Here is a 13,136-nt window from a genome sequence, read left to right on the forward strand (position 1 = left end):
CGTTATTCTTACTCTTTACATTCCATGAAAATGTCTTTTTAATGAAGTAATATATTTTGTTTCACCTGATAAAATCATCCAGGCAAATGACCAGGTCAATTTAATCCTAAAAGTTTCTTCATATTTTACCAAACCTTGAAGCAGTCTGTTGATACCGTCATTCATGTAACTTAAAGATTGATTGTGCATTTGTGCTTACATAAAAAACAAACAGGCCGAAAACTATATGAGAAGTAATTTTATATCGAGCATCATGGAACAGAACATGATGTACTATGCTGAACTCTGAAATTATTTTTGTCATAAAAACACATTGTCAACTTGAAATATAATAACGAAAAAACGATGATAATGCATATTTACATAGACAAACTTATTCAAGCAGCGCATGATGGTGAAATTGTCCCATAGATTAATTTTGACGCAAAACATAATAACCTTTTACCCGCCGTCGAACCCTTTCGATTTCTCCGGCGAATCCTTCTTTTGTATTAACCGTTCTTGCGGCCGCCCTGGAATCGCTTGGGAAATTAGCTAAATCGAAGTGATTCTCTTAAAATGATTGTTTGTCAAGTCGGCTCTCTTTGACAGGTCGTAAACAGCTTTGAAACAACTTTACAAGTCAACGTCTCGTTGAAAAGAAAGGTTTTAAATGTACGAAATTTCCTTTTAAAGTTAGCATATGGCTAGAAGGAATTCGAACACACGACAGACTTGGCATGCTTTACGAAGCCATTTGCCTTTGTTTTAATCATAATAATTACCCATATTTTCTTTCATTAAACCCTCTTGTAGTTTTTTTGTGTAAATAAGTGCATGTATTTGGCCATTTCTTTTAACAAATAACCTATTGTACATGTATATCTCTTATATATAGAACAACTGAATTTAACTGAACCATTGGTAAAGCTTGAAATGAAATAAAAATCGAATTCGAGTTTGAATTCTTATGATACAAATTATTTGCATTATCTTGAAGTGAACTTTGATTGTACTAAAGATTTGAAAATCTGTACAAGTTTTATTTATAGATATATATCTCTTGATCAACTACGACAAGAGATAAGAATGTTGACTTATTCCGTCAAGGTTATGAAGATTTTAGAAGAAAAAAACTTTTATTTGAAATGAAGACGATCGAAAATGACAAAAATAGAGATATAAGTACCCGTAACATTGAAACCACAGGGGAATCACATACCATTTCGATAGGGAATTCGTATGCAGGTAACTTGTTTGTCCTGATGTCTTCTCCCGAGTAACCTGATACCAAGCGTTATGTATCATCTAGCTTAACAAGATCCACATCCCGAGCCAAGATAACTACTTAAAAAAGACCACGTGCATTGAGTAGTTTCGCTTGGTTGTGTACACACGCCTTAAGCGATTCAACGCCAAGCAAAGCCAAGTATTAGAGAAGACCAAGCAACCCCTAGCGGGTGCAAGCCGAGATGGGTTGTGATGCGGCCATCAACTAATTCTGCTCCTTAAGCCAGGTAAGCTACCCGTCTCAGGTTCTCCCTTCTTTAGTACTCTCAGAAGTGTATTAACAAGGTTTAGACAGAAAACACGCACTTCGTCCTTATTGACATTGTTCCAGTCGGGAAAGCGCCAGTTCGAGCTGTATTTGCTTTTTCTGCCACTCGGTCGGGGCTCAGTATGCATTCCTGCGGGATAAAGGACAGTAATGAAACGGTCCTTTCTTGCAAACATTGGAGCAGTTGCGCAAGATCATAGTGACGTTGAGAACAAGTGAAGAATCGAACTTTAGATGATTCCGTAGAAAAACATAACAGTGCGTCAAATAACAGCATTGCCCTAAAGTAGTTAGTAGTATTCAGTCGTGAAAGCAATACCCTTGGTGTGACGTCATGACGATGAAAGATCCAATGTCATGCAAATGAAATATTCAAGTACTGTTTAAGGAAACTTTCCAGAAGATTTAGGAAAGTTCTGAAACCTTTACTGTGCCACCTTATTGATATAGCGATACACAAAATTGTATTTTAATGACCCCCCAAATAAATGTATTGCTCGAATAATGCTCGAATTTATTGAAAAAGGGGGTCCGTTTATCCATCCATGACTTTTCGGACTAAAGTTTTCAAACAGGCCAATCTACAAGTTGCTTAAGAATGGTGAGGAATGTGACCTGTCGTGCAAAATTTCTATGGAAACAAATCTGAAAATGTTAACCTTCTGTTGGAAAAGTTTAAGCAATTTGATGATCTTGTTGTTGACGTTGATTTACTTGTTGGAAGATCTTCAACCAACTTGTCACAAAAATTGTGTAGTGTGCCCGTTCCATTAAAAAAAAAAGAATTTGGTGACGCTCTTGTCCACCACCATACAATCTTTATTAACAATCTCAGACACAACCATTTGGCAATTATTACTGAGTGTCCTTTTCCAACGGAAAACCCCATTATTCAATCCGATTGCCCTTTTTTTCTCTTTCTGAGACACACCCTTTCTCGAACTTTAAACACATTAAGCCATTCCATCTCATTGGATCACCATTGGTTGCTTGGTGACAAAAGATGCAACAATAACCGACTTATATTTTGAAAACCAGTCACTTAAAGATGAAGTTGAGTTCTGGTCATGCGATTGCATTGTGAAAGAAACGGTGTGGAAATCGACCAGAAAAGGTTGATCATCTAGCAAATAAGAATTTGTGTGTATTGCAAGGTTCTGGAATCATCAAAATGATAAGAAATTTGGCCAGGTCTTGGTAAAGTTACAAACACTGTACACAGAAAGATGTATATGGGACTACACGAGCACGTGGCGTAAAAATCCTACCCTGGATTTTTACGATGTTACATGACATATTTAGAATATAAAGGCATTTGAAGAGCCATGCTTTTCAGGGAACATGTCTTATCTGATGTTCTTCCACACTTGCATAATAAGAATGATAACGCTCACAAATTATTTTTCACCTCTTCCGAGAACTCAACCTTCTCTTTAAACAAGAAAATCATTCGGTGACTGAAAGGCAATCATGGCTACAAAATCACTACACAATTCGAGAAAAGGTTACGTTATTGGAGGTGGCTAAGCGTGTGGGGGTGAGGGCGTAATTTTGGAGCCCCCCAATAATTTTATAACATTGATTTGTTGTTGTACAAATGCCTTTTTTGGTACAACGCTTTCTAAGGTCCTACTGAACGATATTAGGGTAGGAGCCCCCGGCAAGAGTATCATATAAGGGTGTGGGGTTGGTGCGTCGCCTCGTAGCTCACAAATAGTTTATACTTTGTTTTTGTATGAAGGCCATTCTTGGTACAAGGCTTTATTAGGGCCTGCTGAATGATGGTAGGATAGGAGCCCCCGGCATAAATATTCATACATGTGTGATTGGGGGCCCCCATATGGCGTTTGTACAAAAAAATGTTATATTGCCTTATAAGTTATAATTACTATATTTTTATCCGGCAAGTAACAGTAATTTCACTAAGTCACCAGCTATCAGTGATCATATACCTTTAAATACAAATATAATTACGAAATAATTTTGAGTACAATTCAGCACAGAAAGAGCATTTTAAACTACACGAGTTTAACTTAATAGACTACCTGTCGCGTTAGGATGGCGGTGTCCTTCTTTGTACCGAAAGACTACCGACGAAAAATGATTATCCTCCGATATGGAGCTGAATATTTGATGAGCGACCATTATGATTACTCTTTAATGGGTTTCGCCCGAAATATACGTCTTACATTATCCCTTATAATGAGAAAACATTAAACATATCATTAATAATGGAAGGTGTTTTCTTCTTTTCAAGTGGTCCCTTGGTGAAACAAAAAAAAGACACACCGCCAAAACACCTTGGAAATGATGATCTTTAATTACTAAGCGGATGCATACAAATTTAATATTTGTTAAATACTCGCCATGGAATACTCCAGGGTCTCAGAGCAAACATTACATGAACAACTCTTGACGTCAATGCTAATTTCCATCATTAGGCTATGTATTAAAGACAAATCAACATTGAAGGAATGAAATAAAAACAAAACTAATCAACAACGAGAACAGCCTCAACTACAAGAACAACAACAAAGAAAGAGACAAAACAAAGCCCCAAAATGGTAGTCATCAGAGCATTGTAGCTTGACCCCCCCCCCCCCCATACAAAAAAACCTTAAGTATCTGGAACGATATAGTCGGGGGACAAAACCTATATAACTCCGTTGATGATGTTCAAAAGTGAGCAACTTTGCAACTTCCGACGTACTCACGATTCTAGATTCAAACGAGTCAAGATTGATTTAAAATACTGTTTTTTTCCCGAATATAAATCAAGTTAATACAAAAAAAATCAATTACCAATGCCTTATAGATGGAGGAGGAGGCGAACATTGCGAAAAAACACTTGTTTAAGGTAGCATTACATTTTAAATGTTGTGCAGGAAAAAGCCAGTGTTTTGACATTTATTTGTTTATGTGCGTGAAATAAAGAGGCACTGGAATTATGCTAAATCAACGCCTCCCTGTTCGTATTCGTGACATGAGCGTATTGGAGAAGTCCTGGGAGAAATGGTGGTGTATGCACACACAGAACACACATGGCCCCAGCATGTCACGCCTGGAATATAAACATTATGTCGCCTGGGAGGAGACGAGCTTGAATCAGCCATAGCATACAAGGAGGACCCTTGAGACAACCATCAGACATATGAGTTATGATTGGACATATGACGAGAAACAGAGGGGACAAAGGGAGTAGGAAGATCATTTAATCAGGAGGAAAGGGGTCGGGCAAACTTTGCCGACAAATTAGCTAAAATTGATCCACAACTTATAAACATGGTCAACAGTTCTCAGATTTATTGCCGTTACGAAATAACACATTATCATCCGATTTCAAATTCGCTCCGCTGACCGAAATCCCGACGTCAAATTAACCAAAATGAAATTCAACAACAACCAATAACTTTACCCAGCCTATTCCTATATCCTTGTCGAAATAAATTCCACAGTAAGAGTCGACGGAGAAAATGTCGTTTTACCGGGTGAGGGAGGGGAAGAGAGGGGTGAATGAGGAGGAGGAGGAGGATGAGGCGGAGGAGGAGGAGGAGGAGACTGAGGAGGAGGAGAAAGAGGAGGAGACTGAGGAGGAGGAGAAAGAGGAGGAGGAAGAGGAGGAGGAGGAGGAGGAAGAGGAGGAAGAGGAGGAGGAAGCTGGTACCATCCCGGAAAGAGACACACCGATCAGGTTGGCTCCTAACCAATATAAACACGGCTAATCATAAAATAAATGAACACATGCTACCGCCATAAAGACGTCTCTGTCATAATTACTCGGTCTGTACAGAGTGATAATTAATCAAAAAACAGAAAAGGTGCTTTCTTATAATTATCATACCGTTTTCTGGGTTGTCAAAGCGTGGTAAACATTTTCATGATTATGGCTACGAAAGGCACGGTAACAATCGGATCTCCCTTCCCCGCAATGGAATCTATCATCAAGTAATGAATCTCTGATGTAGTTAATCCTTGGTGCATACCTGCTCTCTTGATTTCAATTTTGTGTGGAGGAATTAAATTGATAATGTTGCTCTATATAGCACGTGACCCAGTTTGATTGATTGGTAAACAACTATTTATTCAGTTGAATAAGGGTATTGTTTAAATCCGGATAAACCTATTAATAATAATGATAATATATTGATAATGAAAATACCACTTCTCCTACTCATAATAATAATGAAAATGAAAATAATAAAAACAATGATAATGCATACGTTTAGAAGGAGCAAAATTTTCGAGATGACGAGAGAGAAATTATGATAATGATGATACTGATAATAAAAATGAGAAGGAAAAAAAGTAGAAGAACAAGAAATTGATGATGAAGATGACGATAACGAAGAAGAAGAAGAAAAAGAAGATGAAGGTGAAGAAGAAAAAAGAAGAAGAAGAAGAAGAAGAAGAAGAAGAAGAAGAAGAAGAAGAAGGAAAAAAAAAAGAAGGAGGAAGAAGAAGTAAGAGATTTAATCAAATGACATCACGAAGTGGGTTAGATAAATGAGATAAGTTCCTCTGAAAGGAGTCGGAAGTTGAAGTTCACATTACAGGGGCAGCACCAAGAAAGGGTGTTCCTCTCGTAATGAAGAAACTGAAGCAATCAACCCTTTAACTCGCCTAACGCTCCGAAATTGAGCCTGAAAGACCGAGCTTTAACTCTAAATGAGCGCCAAATTAAATCAGAGTCACCAACCATATTTAATTCCACGTCCACTTTAAATTCAATATGGCGACGCGGTCTTCCTTTAAGTGACAATGATGCATATACGACGTCATCTGAGCTAAGAAGGGAAAAATTGCAGAACTTGGATCCAGGAAGAGAATAATATCAGAGCTGTCGGCTGCTTGGTTCCTTGTTTTGGTCACTTTGTTTTCAAGCTACGACAAAGTTCCCATACTCTTATTTTGTGGGTAGCTTAAAAACGAGTCCGTTGAGACTTTCTATATCTAGCTAGCACTTATGCGCAGAACAAGCGCACGCATTTGACAAATAGTCCTCAGTACGTTTTTTTCTTCTTCTTAAAACAACAGTGTGCAAAAATCTTCCTTTTTCTGCTCATGTGGCATGAATGTGATATTCTGGCTCACTCCTGCAATGAATAAATTCATGAGTCAATGATCCGATCGGAGACAGGGCACTATAAAACTAGAATATGATCTATTAGTGATGATATTACTACGTACTGGACTGGTAAACACCAAATGGTGTCTTTTCTATGCGCATGAAATCTGCAGATGCAACATTTCTTTAAAAGGGGAATCTTGTGTAAAAGCAAGACATTCCTAATAAGATTCATAAGCATATCCCTGAGAATTTACAAAGTTTACTCGCTTTCAACGTACGATTCCCCCAAAGATCATGAAACTGATAGTATTCAAAGCATTAATCTTTTGAATGGTTACGCCCCGGCATTTCTTTAATTCCTAAATCGGCGCCATTCTCAGCTAAACGGATACCTCACCGTCTGGTTGAATTACGAAACATGAACCACCTTAGTCGTTTTCCAGCCAAAGTTGTTCTGTAGAAAACCGCCGCATGCTCTCCCGAGTAGATTGATTAACATTAATGTACGAGCAAGCGAGTTTGAGCGATCGACGATCGATACGCATGACGGGAGCGATAACTCCGGCGATAGTTCGTCTGATTAAATTGCAGTGGAAAGGAGATACTGATTTTTTGAAATACATGCTGCATGAATCAAATAAGCCTTTCCTGAACCCATTTGAACTAATCAAGTCTACCTTCTGAGCATATCAGATTTTTGTAGCAAGACAAAAACAAAACAATATGAGGAAACAAATGATATTTTTCAGGAATAAATTTGTTTTGCAGCCTTGTTTTATGTTCAAGAAGAAAGACGTGGAAATAACTGTACGAAAAGTTATTCTGGTTGTACCCCGACAAAAATTTTAATAAAAAACCAGATGTAGTTTTGTAGTAATGTAGTTTTAAGTCAAAATTGTATTTTAGATTTACCTGAATTTGGTCGATTTTAACCAAATTTCAAAATGTTTTATCTATCGTGTAGCCGCAAGATATGATTTACGTATACATTTTAATTAATGCGAGGATTTGATTCGTGAAGCCCGTACCGACTAAAATATTCATCCCGAGTAATCAAATTTACTAGGTGTCATCTTCCTATATATGTAATTTTTATTGTTATGAAAAAAGGGAAATCTAACCCTGAAAAACTCCATAAATATCACACCAACAACCTTTTTGTGCATACTTCTTTGATAACCCTTCAAAAATGTATTATTGTGATTTGCCTGTCACAACGACGTCAGAGTTATAATAGACCAATACAAAACAATACCAAACAAACAACCGAGGAACCTTAATTTACCCCGAATGGGAAATGTTTGTCGGTTATCGGTAAGTTTGGGGCAGTCTGGTCAATCGGTGTGACTGAGGTATGAACTAAAAGGGGGAAAAAATGTGTGACGAGGACATGTGACCGACGAAGCCCGTGTCACGAATCATAGAGCGGACATGATTGAAATACTGAATCAACAGTCTTGAACAACAACAAAACTCAAAACAAAGTTATCGCGTCGAGCGGTTTGCCGGCACTTTAGGCGGTTTAACATGCATATATGCTGCATTTCCTTTGGAGCTCATGGACATACGGACAAAGTGTAGGCATGGAGAAAACCTATCGCATCGGAAAGCAGAATTGAGCGTTATAGAACGAAAAGTCTGCATAAAACAGACCTATCGTCTGGCGGACTGGAGGGCAATCGATATTCAGGCTTCGGTATCGGTTTTAAGTAGGGGTTAGTACGAGTGTGATAATGGCCTTGACACGTGGTTCAGTCCCGTCTTCTGTTATTACAGGTATGTGTTACCCTCTTCTCTCTTTCTCTCTCTTTCTCTCTCTCTCTCTTTCTCTGTCTCTTTGTCTCTCTCCGTCTCTCTCTGTCTCTGTCTCTCTCCCTCTCGTCCCACCTTTCTATCTCCCTATTACCCCTGTCTCTCTTTTCCCTTTCCTCTCTTTTTATAGCTGATTCACTCTCTTTCCCCTCTCAATCTCTCTCAATCCCCCCCCCTCTTCATCTCACTTGCTCTCTTTCAATCTCCCTTTCTCTCTTTCCTTACCCATTTACCTCTCAATCTCTCTCAATTCCCCCTCTTCATCTCTCTTGCTCCCTTTCAGTCTCTCTTTCTCTCTTTCCTTACCCCTTTACCTCTCACACTCTCTCCAAGTTCAGCTAACACAGGCAAGACGTGTAATACTTCATCTCTCTTCCTCTCTTTCAATCTCTCTTTCTCTCTTTCCTTACCCCTTTACTTCTCACACTCTCTCCAAGTTCAGCTAACACATGCATGACGTGCTATACAAATGGGTTTCAATTGGCGTCCCCCAAGGTCAGGGCAGTTCGATTAGGCGGGAAATTTTATTGCCAAATTTGTCGCTTTGCGTTCTCATACAACAGTCAATTCAAGACGTGTATAGCTAGACGATGAAGGTTGCACTTTATTTGGTAAGGATTGGTTATCAGTTGGGTGACGTATGCACTGAAAAATTTCTTTAATCCCACTCAGGTCAACCATGAATTAGATCGATGGGTATTCTTTAAAGATACAAGACAAGACAATGTATTGCGGTTATTATATTTTGACCAACAGTGTTTTCCTCAAAGACAGGACGGGGAAGTGTTCACGTTAATCCTGCCTAGAGTATTCGCAATGTCAGAAGCCATAAGGATTTGAACAGACCCGAAAGACAGGCGTTACCATTAAAAACAGCATCCCGTTTCCGCCACTTTAAAACAGGCACGTGTGTGGCCACACATTAATAACAAGTGTTTATCTATCAATGCATTCATCTTCTACGTCTGCAATGGGTCTCACATTTCCCACCGCTTTATTCCGGCTATTATTATGACGTAGCAGAACTGACTGATTCCACCGCAATGATTCATGTGGATAGATTAGGAATTACGTCATGTTTATCTGAAATTAGTTCAGATGAATTTTCTGATTAATTTAATTTATGAGCGTGATTTATTCTTATATCCTCATTCTTGATCACCGAATTCTAAACGACTTTTAAATGCAGATAACTTTTCCCCCTGTATGCCATTCATTGGAATGAACTAGACGGAATTTAGCAACTCTAAGAACGAGCTATGTATAATCTTAGTGTCTGGAAAAACTGAAATTCCAGGAACAATGATAACCCGGCCTCTCTCTTGCGTCATCAAACCTAAAGTATAACAAATTATTTTTCCGAAACAACTTCCTAACGATCCAGGTTCTCAAAATACATTATTTTACTTTAGATCCCACATCGCCAAGCAATAATCCGTAGTCTACGACAAATATATCACTAACGCAAAATCATTAACAAAACAACGATACCCACCCAATTTCAAAGTATTCATAATAATGCCCGTGTGTTCGATTATAGCCATACAGTCTAGCCTAGCTCTTAACCCAGGCGTTTACAAACACAGCTTGTATTGATATTTTCCAACCGATAAACAGGTGCCACTTTAGTTCCTTTTGTTTGAAAATTTACACCTGGAGTATACACTTAATACAGGCCTGCTAGAAAAAATAAAAATAAAAGGTTATTGTCTTTCTCTTCATGCCCCGTTCACACCGCCAATCAGACGCTAAACCGACTACAAACCATCCAATTGTTGGCGAAAGGTCGGGAAATATAATTTTTGTTCCGTCTGTTGTCGGTCTCCATGGCGTGGATGGGGTCTTATATTTACCTCCACCAATCAACTTCCCTGCCAGTGTATCATAGTGTAATCAAATATATTTGCTAAATGAACGCCAAGCGGTGTAAAGTTTCTTCGAATTTTCTTTGATGTGTAATTCATTGTTTGCTCACCCAAACGAAAAATTACAGAAATACATCAATAAGGACCAAAGATTCGTGACACTATATTGAACTTTATGAAATAATCAACTGAGAAGAAGGTTTCCGGATTCTAACCGAAAACCTTAACTGTTCTTCCCTTCTTGAACTACTAGGACAGTAACTTCCCGGACAATTACAACCAGACAATTATTCTACATGACAGTTAGCCCGGAAAACCGTCCTTAAATCTAAATTTTTTCGAGGTAGGCGTCTGAGTATATCCCACTAGATTTCAGGAGGTAGTTGTCTATAGAGTAATAGTCCTAGAGGATAATTGTCCGGGAGTACTTGTCCGGGTGTAATTGCCATGGGAGCAATTGTCAGAGATTGTTTATCCGGGGTTATTTGTCCGGGAGCAGGTGGTCTGGTTCTGATTCACCCTCATCAATAAGCCAGTTTACAGTTGCAGTCTGAGCATGAGCAGATAAAGGTCATTTGTACCAAAAAGGTAAAACCCACAGAGATGAATACTGGATATGCGCTCGTGAAAGTTATGTAACATTATTCATTTATGCATCAACGATACATTCTAAGATACGCAGGTGGAATTATTCTTTTCAAGAGGGCAAACAAAAGGTATTCATGAAGCACATCTAGGACTTTGGCAGTTATTATTCTAAGATGCTCAAAGTGGAACTTCTCCATGTGTAAAAGATCTGTGGACATTTGGGGTCATTTTGTACCATGTGCTATCTGTAAACTCCCTTATTCATATCAGTCAACCCAGACGTCATCAATAGAAATTATATCGAATTGGATCTACTGAAGATATGAACCTACTTTTCAAACCTCGGGTAGGATTACGCAGAAAAAAAGGAGTTTACAGATAGCACATGGTACAAATGACCCCAAATATCCACAGATCTTTTACACATGGAGAGGTTCCACTTTGAGCATATTAGAATAATAACTGCCAAAGTCCTAGATGTGCTTCATGAATACCTTTTGTTAGCCCTCTTGAAAAGAAAACTTCCACTTGCGTATCGTAGAATGTACCGTTGGTGCATACATGAATAATGTTACATAATTTTCATGAGCGCAAATCCAGTATTCATCTCTGTGGGTTTTACCTTTATGGTACAAATGACCTTTATCTGCCCATGCGCAGATTGTATCTGTAAACTCCCTTATTTACTACAAAATCATTAAAATAGTTAAAGACTCTATGTCATTGAATAATACGATGTGATGATACCTCATGATTAGGCATAGAAAGGCGGTTGTGAGGGAAGGGGGGGGGGGGGGGGGGGAGGGGGGGGGAGGGGTAAGCGCCCGGCAAAAAAATATTGAAAACTCGTTTTTACTCACCATTGCCTGTTATAATGCCCTCGTCTGGTTTGCATTCCACATCAGTCGTGCATGCATCTCTATCAATCTCGGGATCCTATAAAAAAATGGAGGAAATGAGAGAGAGAGAGAGAGAGAGAGAGAGAAAGAGAGAGGGGGCGGGTGGAATGGATGAGGGCATAATTTTAGCAAGATAGCAATATTTCAGAGATAATTATTATGTAACATTACATGTTTAAATAGTTTTTTACTGATTTGGAGGTCGGATTTAACGAACCACGTTTGGGAAAACATACTTGATATATGGTACTTCATACTTCAAACATTAAATAACAGTTTCCCTAACGTTTACACCATTATGTCAAATATCCGAGACAACCAGCATTTTATAAATGCAATTGACTTTTCACTTTTGGCAAACATGCATTGTAATGTATTAACATCATAATCGCTTACAGTTTCCAGGTAGATATCGTGATAAAGAAGTACGAATGATATTTACAATAATTAGAGAATTTCAATTGGTTATAATGTAAGATAGTTACGGAGAGAAAGACGGACAGAAGGAAACAAAAAGACGTACGAAATATAGATGAAGAAAGTATTCAAATGATTTTTATATCTCATGCAAAACATAATACAAGAATAATTATTTCACAAAAAATATGCAATGAAACGACAAATATAATAGAAAAAGCACGAGAAAAGAGGAACTAACTTGAAGCAGAGCTTGTTGAAGTGTTAGTTCCTCAGATGCTGCTTTATAATATAACATGAACAAATGAGAAAGTATAAAAGAAAGGAGAGGAAAGAGAGATCCATCAAGATTGATAGACAGATAAAATCGAATGAGAAAGAGAAAGTCATACTCACTTCCGGACAGGCGCCTCTCGATTGCATGGGTGATAAAACCATATTTGTCATGACGAAAAACCCGTTTGTTTGCTAGGGAGAAATGGCAAAAAAGCAAAACACATTAAAAGTTGGACGTTGTGGTGATAAAGTATAAGATAAAGTCTAACAAGGATTGCCAATTAAAAAGAGACATTACATCAATATCTGAATATATGACGGCTGAATATGGTTGAGCTTTATGATTTTTCATTCAATCATATTTTCATATTTTGTACCATATATTTAATATTGCTGTTTAAAGCTAAAACCTTTTGAATTTACAGAACTGAAAATAATTATGGTGAACAATTTGGATTAAGAACAATAAAAGTGAATGATACATATATTTAATGTACTTCTGAAAGTTTGCGATAAAACTGCAAAATGTTTATTCATGTTCAAGTACCTTTAACACATTTCTTTCACCATTGTCAACCTATTATTACTATGCCTTTACTTATAGAAATTTAAACAAATTATCATACGATCGCAAAAACTTTAACAAAAGTAAGACTAATGTAATGCAATGCGTA

The 13,136-nt window shown here is 37.9% G+C and overlaps 1 protein-coding gene across 1 annotated transcript in view; it reads right to left on the bottom strand.

Moving 5' to 3' along the window:
- The window catches only part of LOC115926462 (P2X purinoceptor 4-like), an 89,348-nt gene that overhangs the window by 22,403 nt on the left and 53,809 nt on the right, over positions 1-13,136 (bottom strand). The window contains exons 3-4 of the mRNA XM_030991190.1: positions 12,583-12,654; positions 11,731-11,806 (exon numbers count right to left, since the gene is read on the bottom strand). Of these exons, the coding sequence (XP_030847050.1) occupies positions 11,731-11,806; positions 12,583-12,654 (148 nt within the window). The remainder of the gene's footprint in view (positions 1-11,730; positions 11,807-12,582; positions 12,655-13,136) is intronic.

The sequence above is a fragment of the Strongylocentrotus purpuratus genome, unplaced genomic scaffold (genome assembly GCF_000002235.5).
Source record: "Strongylocentrotus purpuratus isolate Spur 01 unplaced genomic scaffold, Spur_5.0 spur5_scaffold_2, whole genome shotgun sequence".
Classification (NCBI taxonomy): Eukaryota; Metazoa; Echinodermata; class Echinoidea; order Camarodonta; family Strongylocentrotidae; genus Strongylocentrotus; species Strongylocentrotus purpuratus.